Source organism: Falco biarmicus, chromosome 1 (assembly GCF_023638135.1).
Source record: "Falco biarmicus isolate bFalBia1 chromosome 1, bFalBia1.pri, whole genome shotgun sequence".
NCBI lineage: Eukaryota > Metazoa > Chordata > Aves > Falconiformes > Falconidae > Falco > Falco biarmicus.
The window spans coordinates 10,594,192-10,609,717 of record NC_079288.1 but is presented as its reverse complement, the minus strand read 5'-3'; the positions used below and the strand labels follow the sequence as shown (position 1 = coordinate 10,609,717).

At 55.1% G+C, this 15,526-nt stretch overlaps 1 protein-coding gene across 2 annotated transcripts in view; it reads right to left on the bottom strand.

The window, feature by feature from the left end:
- Positions 1 to 6,831: 6,831 nt before the first annotated feature.
- The window catches only part of NTN1 (netrin 1), a 103,050-nt gene continuing 94,355 nt past the window's right edge, over positions 6,832 to 15,526 (bottom strand). For both annotated transcript variants that reach the window (XM_056324135.1, XM_056324146.1), the window contains one exon: positions 6,832 to 7,242. In XM_056324135.1, the coding sequence (XP_056180110.1) occupies positions 6,914 to 7,242 (329 nt within the window). In that variant the 3' untranslated portion in view covers positions 6,832 to 6,913. The remainder of the gene's footprint in view (positions 7,243 to 15,526) is intronic.

Here is a 15,526-nt window from a genome sequence, read left to right as displayed (position 1 = left end):
GCTCTCAACTGGCTCTTGGCACTCGTTTCCCTCTCCCCACCTTCCACCTGCACAGCTGAGGTAGTGGCACGGCTGGCACTGGTCAGGGAGGTGGGAAACGAGGGTGTCCTGGTGCTGTATCCCCTCTTGAGCAGCACAAAAGCCGTTTTGCTGCCCTGGGCTCAGTTTCCCTCTCTGTCAGCTGGGACTTGGGCACTGGCCCCTTCGTTAAGTGCTTGGTGATCTGCAGATCGGAGTGCGAATTGCTCTTCTTGCAGCATGCAGGTGTGGGCTGGAGCAGAGACTTTGACCCAGTTGCTCCAAGATCTGAGGTGAGAACGACAGAGCTGCCTGTGTAGGAGAAGATGGGGTTTTATAGGAAGCAAAGACGGGGAGCTGTTGAGTAACCCACTGAATGCAAACCTGTCATTACTGGGTGGGAGCCATACGCTGGAGCAGAAGAGCAGCATTGCCCTGTCTCTGCGCTCCTGGGAAGGGCACAAGGTAGGTGGAGAGAGGACCTTGGTGGAGAAAAACCCCGGTAGATACAGTTGTGCCTGGTGGTGTGGGCAGTGGGCTTCAAACAGGGCTCTCTGCTGGTGCCCAGCCCATCTTCTGATGCTCGGTGCCAGAGGTTGGAGCTGGAGGAGATCCCTCTGGAGGGATACAAAATCTTGGGGCAAGGTGGACTGTGCTTTGCTGGCTTTGGCATCCTCATCTGCTGTTTACCAAAGGTGGGAAATCGAGGCTTGGGCTTTGAGGGGGTAGCTGGATGCCATGTTCTGCTGGTGAAGGATGCAAAACAATGCCAATGGCCAGGGTGGAGCAGAGTCTTGCACACATCTCCATGTGCTTTGCTGGAGAAAATCCCTGAAGTCTTAGTCCAATCCAGGTTGTGCCTGCTTGCTTGCTTGCCTTACCACGGGGAGATGCTTTATCTTGATGCCCCATCCCTGGCAGTGTCCAAGGTTGGACAGGGCTTGGAGCAGCCTGGGCTACTGGAAGGTGTCCCTGCCCATGGCAGGGGGTTGGAACTAGATGAGCTTTGAGGTCCCTTCCAACCCAAACCATTCTATGATTCTGTGATATTGCAACCTTCAAAGGAGGGGGGGGAAGATAGGGTCTTGTGGTTTTCAAGAGGACACAACAGTTTTTTGATTAATTTATTGCTTGATGTCAGATTAGAAATGGAGCTTTAAGCAAGGCAGCTCCAGCTGGAAACAAATAATGGGCGGCTCTGGAGACGTGTTCCAAACTTGTGCGTTCCTGCAGTCCTGTGGAGGGAAATGCTCCTGGAGTTGTGCGGGATTTCACGCAACGGAATGGATCTTCGGTGACAGCAGGAAAGTAACACGTGGTTTATTGAGGTGAGACTACGGACTTTGGTTTCTAATTAAAATTGTCATTTACAGAGGGAATTAAGATGTTGTTTGAATTCCCAGGATGCGCAGGGTGGATGTGTAATTCATCCCGATCAACGTGACAGAGTGACTTTGTTCAGATAGAGGCTTTAAAAAGATGTTTTCTGACCTGTTGGGTCCTCAAACACATTTTTTCTGTTAGCGCCTGGGAAAGGTAGAACCACGAGGCTTTGCTCTGCTGAAATGTCTGACAAAGGGTTCTCAGACTTGCCCTTTAGGTAACATTTAATGTGCTGTGTGGGTGAGGAGTTTTATTAAAAAGAAGTGAATTTGGCAGCGTTCTGCTGTGTTGTGGAAAGCTTTTCAGTCTCCCTGCCCCACCAAAGAAAAAGGAAGGTTAAAATACGAGCGCCGCTGGGTTTTGGCTCTGAGCAAGCGGGGCTGGAGAGCCCAGCTCTCCGGGGTCTCCGTGCTGCCGGCTGCTGTGATTTCCAGGCACGGGACAAAGGATGCTCCAGGCAGGGGACAAAGGATGCTCAAGTCTCCCCGTTGAATCTGTGCCATGGGGCTGCTGGAGTCATCTGCCTGTGGTGGCTTCTCAAAGCAAAGGTCTTCCCCGTCCCACTGGAATGTGGCCAGGGAGACATCCCAGGCTTCGCCTTCCCTTGCGTCGCCCTCCTTGCTCTCTCCAAGGACATGCTCAGGAGTTCGGCTGCTGCCAGTTGTTACTTTATTAAAAATAAAAGTGCTGGGGGGAGGTCTGGTGCATGTTAAGAGGCATGTACATGTCCAAGTGCCATCGGTAAGAAGTTCCTGGCTCCTACCTGAGGACAAAGATGATCTTGAAAGGCTGCTGGGCGTTTTCACGCCCCCTGGGTTGGGGGTGAGCCCGGTGCTGAGCTCAGCGCTCTCCCACGCTGCCTGGTGGGACCAGGCTGGGAGCAAACACTCCAGGTCTGGCCCTGGGTGGGAATAGACTCTTTCCCCTTTTTCCAGAGCCACCGTGTCTTCTTTGGACAACCAGCCGCCAGGAGGATGGGGAGCCAAAGCAATCTGGGAAAGCCATTTGCTTCTCTGTGGAGCCGCAGGTGACAGCCCTGGAGCAGAGGTGGTGGCACTTGTGACCCATTTGTCTCTGCCATAAAGATCTGAGATTTCTGACCTCTGAGATGTTTTTGAATTCATAAATTACCAGCGACGCTAAGGGCATGGGTCAGGCAGGCTGACCCCTCAGCAGTTTGCAGGACCTTTTGCCTGTATTTTTCTCTCTGGAAGTGTTTTGCTGCCTCAGTTCTCCCCACCTCCAGCATTTTCCATGTCCGTACCACCAGCCCTTGCCTGCTCTCGGGTGCCAGCTGCCTCGGGAGCACCCGGCACCGCTGGTGCCGTGGGGGAGATGGGTGATGGAGCCCAGACCCATCCCAGTGGATGGGCAGAAAGGGATGGCGCTGGCAAGGAGCCCGTGGATGGGGGCAGAAAATGGGTCCGGAGTGGGGCTGGCAGCTCCCCTGACCCCGGGCTCTGGCTGTCGCCCGTCCCTGCACCCGCCTGCCCCCTCTGTGAGGGGTCCCGCGGGTTTCGGCGTGCCCTGGCTCTGTCCCACTGCAGGGCACAGGCTCCTCCAGCAGCAGAGCTAGGATGGGGAGCCTGGCGGGATGTGCCTCGGTCCAGAGCTCACAGCAATTGCCCGGAGCCCAGAGGTCACTGGTGGGGGCCCCCATCCCACCCACCAGGACCCCGCTGTCCCCAAGGGCGTGTGGCTGGTGGCGGGCAGCGTGGCTGGGAGGATGCTGGTGGGATGCGCGGCTGGGACCGATGGTCAAAAATAGCCGTGCCCCACCTTGGACCCTGCCGAGGGACACCATTGCCTCCCTGCCCAGGTCCCTGTCCCTCAGGCTCACCGGCCCGCGAGGTGGGAGGAAGCAGAGATCCTTGGAGATTTTTACAGTTTACAAGAGTTTATTCAACTGGTTTCTGACTTTAGTTCTAACGAGTGGGTGCTGAACAGTTACAAGCTCCTTCGGGTTCAATTACAGCCAATCTAACAAAACAAACAGGGGAGGGGGGGGAAAGAAAGGAAAAAAATAAAAGAAACAACTTGGAAAAACAATAAGAAAATCCACAACTTTTTCACGTGTCATTAAATATATTCATATATAATAACCATAATATATTAGTATGCATTGTAAAGAAACATCGCCCAAAGCAGTATGCAATGGTCATAACTAAACAACATTTACAGTTCAAGATATTAACAGAAATAATCCAAAAAAAAAAAAAAAACCCAACAAAAAATCCCGAAACCAACCCCAAAACGAACACAGGTTTTTGTGAGGGGAGAGGAGGCGGGTGTGCAGGGAGAGGGCACGGACACGACGAAACGAACAGAAACGAGACGGAACAACTTTTGTCGGGTGCTACCGTGGAGTGATGATTGTTTTGGCATTTCAGCTGCTCTCCGAAGCCACGCTGAAGGCACCGCAGCCCCTTCCCTGGCCACCCCCACCCCCCCGGACCTCGGTCCTGCCCCAGCGCGATTGGGGGGTGCCTGTACCCCCGCAGGGCTGCACCCCAGCCTGGTACAGGGGATGTTTAGGGGTGACAGCTTGTCCCCCTTCGGGTGACCAGCCAGAGGTGGGATGTCCTGGAGCGGGGGGGCTACAGGGAAGAGCTGCATCCCCAGACACCCCAAAAACGGGGATGCTCTGCCTTCCCTAGGGGGGAGGGCCATACCAGTGACGCCAGCAGCTCCTGCAGGTCAAGGTTACTGGGAGCGTGCGAGGGGCACTGGTAGACTGTGGATGGAGTGAAGGGGCTTCTCTGGTCTGGTTGGAAAGCGCAAATCTCCAACAGGGATCAAGGGGTCCGGGTTGGACGGGGAGGGGGGGGGCCGTGCTTCTGCGGGTCGCTCTGGCTGCAGCGGGCTCCGAGTTGTTTCACGTCTTGTGCAAACTCCATTTCCTTCTGATTTCCCCGGTGCTGGCGGTGCCTGGAGGGGTCCGGCTGTGGGGTGGAGTGGGGTGGTCTGTCTTCCGCAGCCTCCTGGACTGCTGGGATTGGGGAAGGGGCTGGGGCTCGCCCCTGGGTGGGTTTGGGGGGATGTCAAGGCTGCGTGGGGGAAGGTGGCTGCGCTTGGCAAGGCTGGAAAATGTGAGTGAGCGTTTCGTGTCTGGATGTGCTCGGTGGGCAGCTCCCAAGCCCCCACGTTCCTTGGCCTCACGTTCCTGCTCTGCAGGCAGGGAGCTGGCTTTGGGCTGGACGTGCCGCTTTCGGGCCGTTCAAGGTCTCCCAGGTTCAAGGGCATCCCGGGGGCTGAGCGAGCCCGAGCTGCTCCAGCCGGCGCAGGGTGCTGCTGGCATCAGCTGCGGGAGAACACCCCAGCCCCGCTCCGGGGCTTTAAGCCTCCATTTAGGTGCTTGAGGTCAGAATTTATCCTTCAAAGCCTGGTGGCTTGGGTTTCCTTGACTGCAAAACTGTTGGCTCTCCTTGAGCTCTGAAGTAAGGAAAACCAAGTCTGCTCCGGGTAAGGGGAGAAAACATGGGCTCGGGGGGGTTGCGAGGGTTGCTTGATGGCCAGGGTGGGATTTGTCTCCTAATACCCAAAGTAATTTTGGAGGGGGCTCGAGATTGCCAGGGGAGGCTCAGCAGCGCTTGCTCCCTCCGGGTGGTGTCTCCAGCAGCCCGGCGCTGGCGGGTGCTTCCCTGGGAGCCCTCCACTTTACACCTATTTACATGGCTGCCTCGCTTTATGGTGGTTTATGTCATTATATAAATATTGTCAATTGCTATAAAACAAGGCAAAACCACTGGAAAATGTCATAAAATAGATGTTTCCAAGTTTCCTAAAAGGAAAAATATCAGGGAGGTTTTCCTTTTCGTAGCGACTAATGTTTGCTTCTCCTCCAGGTACCCGTCCTGCCCTCCCTGCTGTCCCACCCCGCTGTTGCCTGTCGCTGTTGATCCGCTGAGCTCAGATATCCCCATTTCTCATGGGCCGCTGTGGCGGGGGAGCAGCCTGGCAAGGGGACACGATGTCTGGGTGACAAACAGCTCAACAGCCAGTCCTGCCCGTAGGGTGCCCCAGGGAAAGATGCTCCAGCCCTCGGGCTGGGGCGTGGGGTGCGGGAAGGCGGAGAGGCAGCTGCCGCCTTGCCGAGTGCATTAGCGATGAGAGAGGGGGAAATTTAGATTTGCTGGTTTTCACCCCCAGCAGAAGCAGGAGAGCAATCTGGGGAGCTCCAGGTGGGTCACATCTCGCTCATCCAGCCCCTGGCTGACTCCCCTTCCCCTGGGCAGGTCTCTGCCCTGTGTTGGCTGTAACTTGGCCAAACCTCAGAGCTCTGCGCTGGCCCCGCTGCCCACGGGGACGGTCCCTTGGCACTCGCCACCCCCCCTCCTTTCTCTCCCGAGGGGCTGGCCGCCCTGTGCAGGGATGCTGGGGAGCTGCGGCTCCAGAGGGAGCGTGGGCAGAGCTGGTGTGGGTTTGGGAGAGTTGGCTGAGTTTGGGAGCAAAGCCAGCGGCCAGGCAGGACCTTGGTGTCATCTGCACGGATTTTCTGTCATCTGAAGGTTCATCAGTCTGCTGGCAGCAGCAGGGAGGACCAAGCCCATGAAGAAGGGCTCAGCGGGGGCTGCAGTGGAGATTCAGGGACTGCAACAGGCAAGATCTTCCAGGGCACCTATGGGAACTGGATGCCAACTTTTTTTTTTTTTTTTCAAAGTCTGGGTGTTTCCTTGGAGATTCCGGTTATTAACTCCTTGACTGTGTATCGGTGGCTGGGAGGGGGCCAGGGTGTCCCACGGGCTCACGCTCCTTCGGTGTGGTGGGGTCAGCACTCCTCGGGGTGTGGGGGACAGAGCAAGGAGTCCCCCCGAGTTGTGCCCATGTGGAAGTCGCCCACCAACATGGTCTCGGCTTGTGCCTAACCTGGGATCAGAGCATTGTCACGGCTGGAGACCTCGGCCACTCCTTGGTACCGTACAGTGGATGATCCTTATGGCTATCGGATACCCAAGAGTCTTCAGATGACCTGTGTAGTCAGTGCTCGGATCTGTCCCCGGCGATAAGTCTCGGTTTAGTTTCCTTTACCATAACTGACTTGTTCAACCTAAGCTGAGAATCGTATTTTTGGGGATGGGGAATTAATTTCCAGCATCGCAGTTGATTAGTTTCGGACAGGTTTGATGTTCCCATGCCGTGCTTTGGAAGCAGCAGATGTTGGCAGCTGGAAGGCAGTTTGGGGTCTCTGATTTCTTCAGCCAATGGGGCAGAAAGAAGCTTGCGGGGGAGCCTGGGTGCCACGCACCCGCACCCACGCTCCTTGTTTTATATCCACGTGTGCAAATTTTTTTGTTTTGTTGTTGTGTTTTGTTTTGTTTTCTCCCAGAACACGAGGTGAAACCTGCCAGCCCCACATCCATGATTGCCATCCCTCCCGCCCCCCCAGCCCGCCCCGACAGCGCGACTTTCCTCCCGCTGTCCCCATCGCTGGTCCCTGCCCGCCCCAGCTCTACACAAAGCAGCATGCACAGTCAGTCTCTCCCTCTCGCGTGCTCCATTGCCTTCTCCTCCTTTAGGCTTTCTTACACTTCCCCTTCTTCTCCCGCTGCTGGAACTTCCTGAGCCGCCGAGCCCACGTATCCCGCCACTGTATCACCAGGCTGGTTTTGTCTGCAATGATGCCGCTCTGGTCAGGAGAGTCCTCGTTGTTGCCCAGCAGCAAATACTTCTTCATGGGCTTGATTTTGGGGCACTTGCACGCTATGTCCTTGGAGTGGATCCACAGGGTCTGGTCTCCGCGCCGTATCCGGTTGCTCCCTTGTTTGTAGACGGAGATGATGTTGACCGTGAACTTCCACCAGTCGGCATTTTTTTCCGCTTTCAGGATGTGGATCTGGACAGCTGGAAAAAAAAACCAAAAACATGAGGCAAGAGAGGAAAAGATGTTACAATCTGAGCTGGCGAGAACAAAATGAATTTCAAGTCTCACCTAACAGGCTGTGTGAGGAAAAGGGATTTTGTCTCCTGAGCCCAGGCTGGGGGACAGCAACCAAAGGGGTGGTGGCACAAGAACCACCTCTGTCCCCAGGCCATCTGTCACCAGCTGGAGTAGCCAGTGCTGGTGGCAGAGGATGTTAGCAAAGGTACTGAGACCACCACAGGCATGGGAGATGATCTCCAGCTCTGCTGCCACAGAGGTGGCCCTGTAGGTCCCCAGTGAGCGTGGGCATGGCTCACCCAAGGACCACGGGGACTGCAGGACCCCCAGGCCAGGGGGAGGCTGGGAGCAGCTGTGGGCCAGGAACCATGGGACTCCTCCTGCTAGGAGCCCTGGAAATGACACAGGGCTGCCCAGAGCAGTGATGGAGAACAGGTTGCCTTGATCTCCTGTCTGGGTCCTAGGGAAGACCATCATCTCCAGGACATGGTTATGAAGCAAGCACGGGCGGAGCAGTTCCACAGGACCGCTGGTGCAGCGGCATCTGCCCCAGCACTGGTGAACTCAGAATGATTGAAAGAACCTTTAAAAATCAGGTGGATTCGTGTGCGCTGGACCTGCCTTTTCCCTTGAAGCAGCAAGCACAGACAAAATGAACAAGCCCAGGGCCAGCTTGTGCCTCCAGCCCCGGGTGGTGGCCCGAGTGTGGGGCAGGGGCTCTGTGCACCAGGGGTGCGTTGCAGCAGGCAGGGCAGGGAGGTGCCTGTCCCCGTGGGCAGTGCCAAAACTCCAGGCTGCACCATAGGACCAGGGATGAGCTTTCCTCCTGACCAACGTGTCCAGAGAGCAGCACACGCTTCAGCCAGAGGATGGGTTTCTGCACGGGGCATCCCTCTCCCTTCCTTGCTGGATGGTGCATCTGCACAAGGACTGTAAGGTAGCCCCAGGTTTTAAGAGAAAATGAGGTAAAATCTGGAGGAAAACACTGCTATCAGCCCACATCTCCAAGCACTTGGCATCTGGAGGTAGGAAAGCCCTGTCAGGGCCTCCAGCACATCTGCCTGGGGCCGGTGCAAGGAGAGAGCTCTCTGTGAGCGCCCGGCCTGGGGGCAGGACAGTGCAGGGGTTCAGACCTATGGATGGATCTGGAAGCAGGGAGCATGGCTGTTCACGTGTTTCTAGATGTTCCTGAGTTAAGGTCGTTCATCAGTTGCTCCTGGTGAAAAGCACAGGTGGAGGACTGAGGGCAGGGCTCTGTAAGGAGAGGTCAGCGGCAGCGTCCGACCTGACTTCTGGGTCTGGCAGACTCACTCTGTAAATACTGAACAGCAACATCGGGCTCCAAGGGGGCACCTTGGCATGCAGCAGCCGGGCAAGCCAGGTGTCCTGGCAGGTAACAAGCTCCTAAAGCAAGACTGAGATGGAGGACAGCCGTGATCCATAAGCAAGATGATGATGTTTTCCAAGCCTGTGGCTGATGTTGCGTAGCCAGCCCACCTGTAGTCATACGGACTGAGGAAACCTGGTGGAGTCAGCGCTCTGCCACTCCGGCCCTGGCTCTTTCCTGAAGCACGGTTTGTACGTTACGTCATCCCTGCACCCACCAGCATCCGTGCAGGAGGGATGGCCTGTGGTCACGGAGGGCCAGAGTGAAGAGGTGGCTTGTCATTGTGATCTGGGTGGGAAGAGTATCTGCAAGATTGTCCGCAAAGTTGCTGAGAGGTGGGACGGTGGTGGGCACCAGCGTGCTCAAGGCTCGGGCTCTGCTCGTGCCTGGTTTCAGAAGCCCCCCGGAGCCACCACCGTTTTATCCTGTGGGGCGGCCCTGGGCTGCAGCCCAGGTGGGCCTGAGCAGGCAACGATAAACCCTTCCAGCCCTTCCCCTCCTCCTCCCTTTCCTCCTGCAGGAGACTGCTTCCTTGGGCACCCTGCCCATGCCGGAGCACATTCACCCGTGCCTCCTGGCCATCCTTCCAGCAGGCGCTGCCATGCCCTTCCAGGTGACATCTGACTCGGGTTCAAGCCAAAGGGAAGGATGAAGACCCATGTGGGAAAGGGAGCGTTTGGCCCCACAGCAGGGCGAGGAGGAGGAGGAGATATAAGCCTGGAGGCAGCTCCTGCAGTGCTGGTGAGCTTCTTCCCAGCAGCGGTCCACCACGGTGCAGGGACAGCAGAAGAGGACGGGAGCAGCAGTCAGCCAAAATCACGTCCTCCAGGGAGGCTGAACACATTCCTCCTCGCTAAAACTCAGCTTCCAGGAAAATATCTTCACCAGGAAGTGACTACCCAGCCCTCCTGGGTTTCTTTGCTGACTGGGATGAGGAGTACCCACCAGCAGAGACAGAAGGAAACACCTGGGTGAGGATGCCAGCCCTGGCCGGGAGAACAGGCGAGGGCCGGTGGCTCCGTGCAGGCTGGTGCAGTCCAACCATGAAGTGCTTTTTGACCAAATCTTTGAGTTTTTCCCGTTTTTTTCCCCTTCCCCTCCATGCCCTGTGAGCTACAAACCCCTGCCCATCCACCTGCCTGGCTCAGCCATCTGGCCAGCCTCCAGCAGGTCCAGTCTGGCCTGTATAGATTAACGGGGGGGAAGAACCCTCAAAAAAAAAAAAAAACAGGCACAACTCTCATTTGCCTTTTAACAACCCAGTTTTACCCCCCTGGATTAGCAGTGGAGGAGCATCACCCTCTCTTTAAAACCGCAACGTGCAAACTGATTTCAGGCTATGGAAGGAAGCTGGGCTCTGCAGCCCAGCAAGGCTTTTTAGCACATTACAAAATATATGGGGTTTGGTTGGTTTTTTGGGGGTTTTTTTTAGAGCATGTCATGGATGCCAGATGCTTTCATTAAAAAAAAATAAAATAAAAAAAAGAAAGAAAGAAAAAAAACAACCCTAAGCTCTGACCGTGTATTTCCCAGTCTGGTGTGAAGGTAACAAAATGTGAAGATTAGCCAATTTTTATTTTTTGGAAACAAATCTTTCCAAAAAAGCTTAACCCTTTGACCTGCCTGGATCCACACTGACAAAATGGAGAAAATGAATGAAAAGGAACCGGAGAGAGGTGGTTACAGGAAACTCTGCTTGAAAATACACAGTCTGTATTTTTTTGATGTCAGGGCCCCCGTCTCTTATTTTTTTCCCCTTTTATTAATGAAGTGGAAGGAGTGAAAGCTTCAGTGAAGGCTTGGCTGGCACGGCCACAGCTGCCTCTGCTGACAGCAAGTTTTCTGCCCATAACTTTGCATCCAGGACATGTGGTTTCCCCTGAGCCTGGTTTCAGAGCCCAAGTTTAGCGCTGACTTGTCTGGGCATTTTGGTGGTGATGTGTGGTGGGGTCTTCAGCACCCCCCGAGGAACGTGAGATGTGCAGAGAAGCAGAGAGGCGCAGGAGGAATTTTTGGAAGCACCTAAGTTGGCTCCCCTGGGTGAATCCCTGGGGATTTAGGCACTCATTTTTCATGAAAGTTTCAGTTCCTTCATGATTTCAGGAGGGGCTCAGCTGTGCCCCACCACTCCAAAGGCGGCTTTGGTGCTTGGTGGTGTCATTCAGCTGCCATCTCCTAGGGCAAAGCTTGGCTTTACCTGTGCCATGGTGAACTGCTCTCACTTTGCTGATGCACCCACTGAACCCCTGTACCGAGGCTGAGCTGCACTGAGGACAGTCCCTGTCACTGGAAAAGCATCCCTGGAAGTGTCTGTGGGGAGGGTGTAATAGGGGGTGATGCATCCCTTGCTGCGGTCCCCCAGAAGTGGATGGTGAGCCAGAGGGGGAGAACAAAACCACATGAGCTGCAGCTGTGAAGGTGCTGCTGCTTCAGCCAAGGCTGGTGACACTGATTTCCAGCGAGGATGGGCTCTGGGCCAGGTCCTGAGCCTGGTGGTGCCCTGGGGCTGCCTGTGGCTTGTTCCTGCTTTGCCCTGTGCTTTGCCAAGGGTGGGCAGCCCAGCCCTGCGGGTAATCCGCACCCAGCTGCGCCCCTCATAGCCCTCAGGATTTTTCTCCAGGTTCACTACTCTGTGCCTGCTCTGCTCCCCATCAGCCCCAAGGGAGCTCCAGGTCAACCAAAGAGGCACGGAGAGCGGGGGGACAGGCGCTGAGGAGCGAGGGGAAGATGCTCAGACCCGGTGAGCGCAGGGGTCTGCCCCTTTAACCACATCCCACCTGACACCAAAGCTGTTGATCCACAAAGCCCACCTAGATGGTGCCTTATAAGTCACCCCAGCCCAGGTGTCTTACCACATTATGCTTCTCTCCGAGAAAAAGGTGGCCGAGTGGTCCCCTGGCTGTGGGAGGGGATGGGGGTCCTTGGTCCCCCCTGCATCCCCTGGTGCAGGGTGCTGAGCAGTGCTACCTCCAGCACTCAGCTCTGGGGCCCTGGAGCTGCCCAGATCCTTGAGGCTTGGCTGGGAGCCTCCAGCCACAAGATAGACCTGAAGGCTTGATGTTGCAGATGAAAGCCGAGGGGTGGATGACGGGATGTTAATAAAAACAAAAACCAACCCCAAACCCTTGAAACAACATGCTTGAGGGCGGCTGTGTAAAGGCTTAAATAAAAGCAGCGCCTCACAGCATTCAGAGACCATGAGTCAGGGGCCCAAAAATCATGAGATTTCCATGAAAAGAGTGAGGCTGGAAAAAAAAAAGTGGGCCTTTTTTTTGTTGTTTTGTATTTACTTTTGGGTTTTGTGATAAATCTCCTGATTTCAAGGCTTCCCCTGCCAAAGCTGACCTAGGACTGGGCTACACAGACAAACCTACACATCCCATATGCTAACCTGACCGTGGGAGCTGGAGCTTTGTGGAGCTGAGCTTCCAGCGATGGAGAACATCGCTGTGCTGGCCCCGGGGAAAGATCCCATGGGATCACGGGGCTGGCAGTGGTGCAAGTAGTTTGCCAGGAGAGACAAGAGGGTCTTTAACAGGGACAGATGGAAACTGGTGCTTGGGACAGCGGCTGTGGATGCAGCTTTCCAAAGGCTCCAGTCCCTTCTTTCTGCACAAGCAGAGCAGAGCCCCTGTGGATTGTACTCCAACCAGCAGCAGAAGGTGACCCCAACACCATTTGGGTTTGGGAATGGAAAGGGCTGGCTCCTTGCTGGAGGAAAGGGTTAAAACAGGGTTGCCCCCCCCCCCCCCCCCTTTTTTTTTTTTTTTGGTTTTAATTTATTTGGCCGTGGCTTTGCCTGCCTCCGGTTGCCAATTTCCTACCGATTTAATATTGGAGATTTATGACCCCTAATCCCTGCTGGCCTGGGTGCACCCTGGCCAGGCAGAGTCGTCCCCCCCCGTAATGCCGGGGGATCCAGCGCTGCCCAGTCGCTCCCTCGGGACGCGGTTACGGGGAGGGATTGCTCAGCGCTTCCCCGCTCCGGGAACAGGATTTCCCTACCTTCCAGGGCAGTGGAAGGGGCTGTGAGCCGGGGATGGTGTTTCCCCTCTGGCCTTGGGTTTTTCTGTGGATTCAGGGTTTTTTCTCCCCCCTCTCTCTTTTCAAGCTGCCTTTTGAAAACACATTTTGCTTTTTTCCACCAGCCCCTGCCAAGCTCCTCTCGACAAAGGGGGTGACTAAGTGAAGTCTCCACGAAAGGAAGGATTTTTTTAATTTTTTTTTTTTTTTCCCCCAAGAAAGGGCAAAGTGAGCAGATGATCTCACCTTTCAGATGAAGATCCTGCTCCTCGCCCCCATCTCCACCCCGATGCTGCGCAAGGGACGCAGGGAAGGCACAGGGGCAATGGCTGGGACCATGGTACTGGTACCCAGCAAGACACTCCAGCACCATCTGTGCAGGATTGGGCCCCACCGCAATGCGGGGAGCTCACTCAGGGAAAACTGAGATTAAAGAGCTCGGTTGTTCCTTCCCTGCAGCTGCCCATCCTGCTGGGATGAACCACCCCACACAGACAGTGGGAAAAGCCCAAAGATCGGGCTGGAACAGCAGCACGCAAGCAAACAAGAGATGCTCCTGCATCACCTGGACCAGCATCACCTGCCCTAATAAAATAATCCCCTCTCCTCTGGGGCCATGGGGGAATCTCCATCCTCAGCTGGGCTCAGCAGGGACCCCCCCTTCTTCTCCAGGCTAATTTTAAGTGCCCCAAACCCAAGTAAACCCCCTTCTCTACCCCTGGTTTCCTGGGACCTGAGCAACCCCAGTGTTCCATCAGGCAGCCAAAATAAACCCAGAAAAAGCAAAAGCTGCTGTTCTTGCCTGCCCCCACCGAAATCTCCCAGCCTGCCCTCCCCGTGCCCTGTTTCACTCCAAATATTTGCACCAAAACCCATCTCGTGGGTAAGAGCCCAATTTAAAATAAAAAGAAATAAAAAAACCCCACAAACCCAACAAAAACAAACAGATAAGAAAAATAAATAAGGGAAAATATCCCCTTTGAATTGGTGAATGAAACGGGGAGCTAAAAAGCCCCATTGAGAAGCAGGGGCGGATGATAGCTTCCCGATTGAGCCTGCGGGAGAAGTAACTCTGTTCAAGCTAATTAGGGCCTTTTAGGACATTCAGCCCAGCGATGCCAGCATAACGGTGAGGAAAAGAGCCTCCTAATTGGCTTCCTGCTGGGGTGTCAGTCCCAAAGTCTTTATTATCCCTCCCTGCACCTTTTCAACCCTTTCTTCCCTCCCTGGCCCTGCAGCCCAGCGTGGCCGGGGGTGCTGCAGCACTGCTTGCCCTGCTCCCTTGCCAGGCTGCTTTGCCCTTGATAAAGCACATTTGCCATGGGGCTGGCTGGGGCAGCGGGGCTGGCTGGGGACCCCCAGGGCCAGGAGGGCTCGGGTGGGAGCACCCTGGTTCCCACACGGGGACAGCCTGCACCCACTTGCACTGAAGCAGCCCCAGCAAACGGCTTTGGCTCACTTGTGCGTTTGCAGAAGTGATGCTGCGTTATAAAAGACAAGCTCTTCCCAGCACCCCTATTCATTGCTCCGGGGGTATCTCCTGCCCGAGCTGGTTCTTGAGCTGCTCTCATCTCCCCAGGACCTCTTGAAGCCTGTGAGCCCACATTACAGCCTCAAACAAAACCAAGTGTGAGTTTTCACTTGAATCCCCAGGAAATATCTGTCCCCAGCGAGATCAGACAAGCCATGGAGCAAAACCACAGCGGGGCTGCCCCTCGAGCAGAGCCCAAACACTGCTGCCACCAAAGTGTTGCAACTGTCAACCCAAGAGCCACAGGGAAAGGTAGCGCTGCTCGGCTGGAAACGTGCTTCGAGGGGGATGCACGAGCCTTTTTTTCCTCCCTACCATCCTCTGAACCCCCGGGGCCAATTTGGATCGTGACAGGTCCAAGTTTCCTGCAATCAAGTGTCTGCTTTCTCCCCTCTTCAGAGAGCAAACGCTCCAGTGTGAGCTCAGCCCTTAGGAGATGCTGGAGAAGCCAGGTGGGAAAATGAAGGGATGCATGCACCATGTGAAGGAAACGCATTTGTACCTTATTAGCCAGCAGAGAATCCACCCACGAGGAACCCCACAGCTTTACTAGTCTGGTGCTCAGCCCTGCTCCCATCTTTAGTAACCTCATGTTCTAGCAGTGACTTTCTCATGTGCAATTAAACCTTTTTCTCTCAGGGAAAAGGCATTCTTTGGACCTTTCTAACATCTGATGAACCTTCAGCAGCAACTACGAGCATGGCCGGACCTCGGTGCAGCCTTGCTGGAGGGGGACCACAAGCACATCCTAGCCCTGGTAGCTCATCCTTGCCAAGGGATGCTCTCCACAACCATTTTGCCACTTGGGTAGTGGAAGAATAAATGGAATGCAAATAAAACATTGGCCTTCAAGCCCTTTTGCTTCCCCTGAGCTCACAGGGAGGTGCCAGAGCACAAAGCCAGCACTGAGCATCCCTCGTCCGGTCCTGCAGGGAAGCGCCTTGTCCAGGGATGGGCTGTTAAATGGGAATTCGTTCTGCTCTTGCAAACACTTCCCAGACATGCTGAGAAGCTGCTGTGAGCACGCTTGAAGGAGAGAGAAGGTATCTCCACTCCTGAATGTTTTGATGCAGATGGGATGGGAGTTTTTTCCTTGCTAGTTTGGTGAAAATATATACACACACAGAGAGAAACATATATACACATGCATATGCATGTATGTATAATGCATTCCTCTACTGTGGAGGGGAAGGGCTGGCAGACACCGAGGCAGCTGCAGCCCTGGCAGATGCTAAACCATGTCGCACAGCACCCTGTACTTCCCTGGCTGTTCACACCTTTGAAGGCTCAGGTCAAAGCCAGGCTC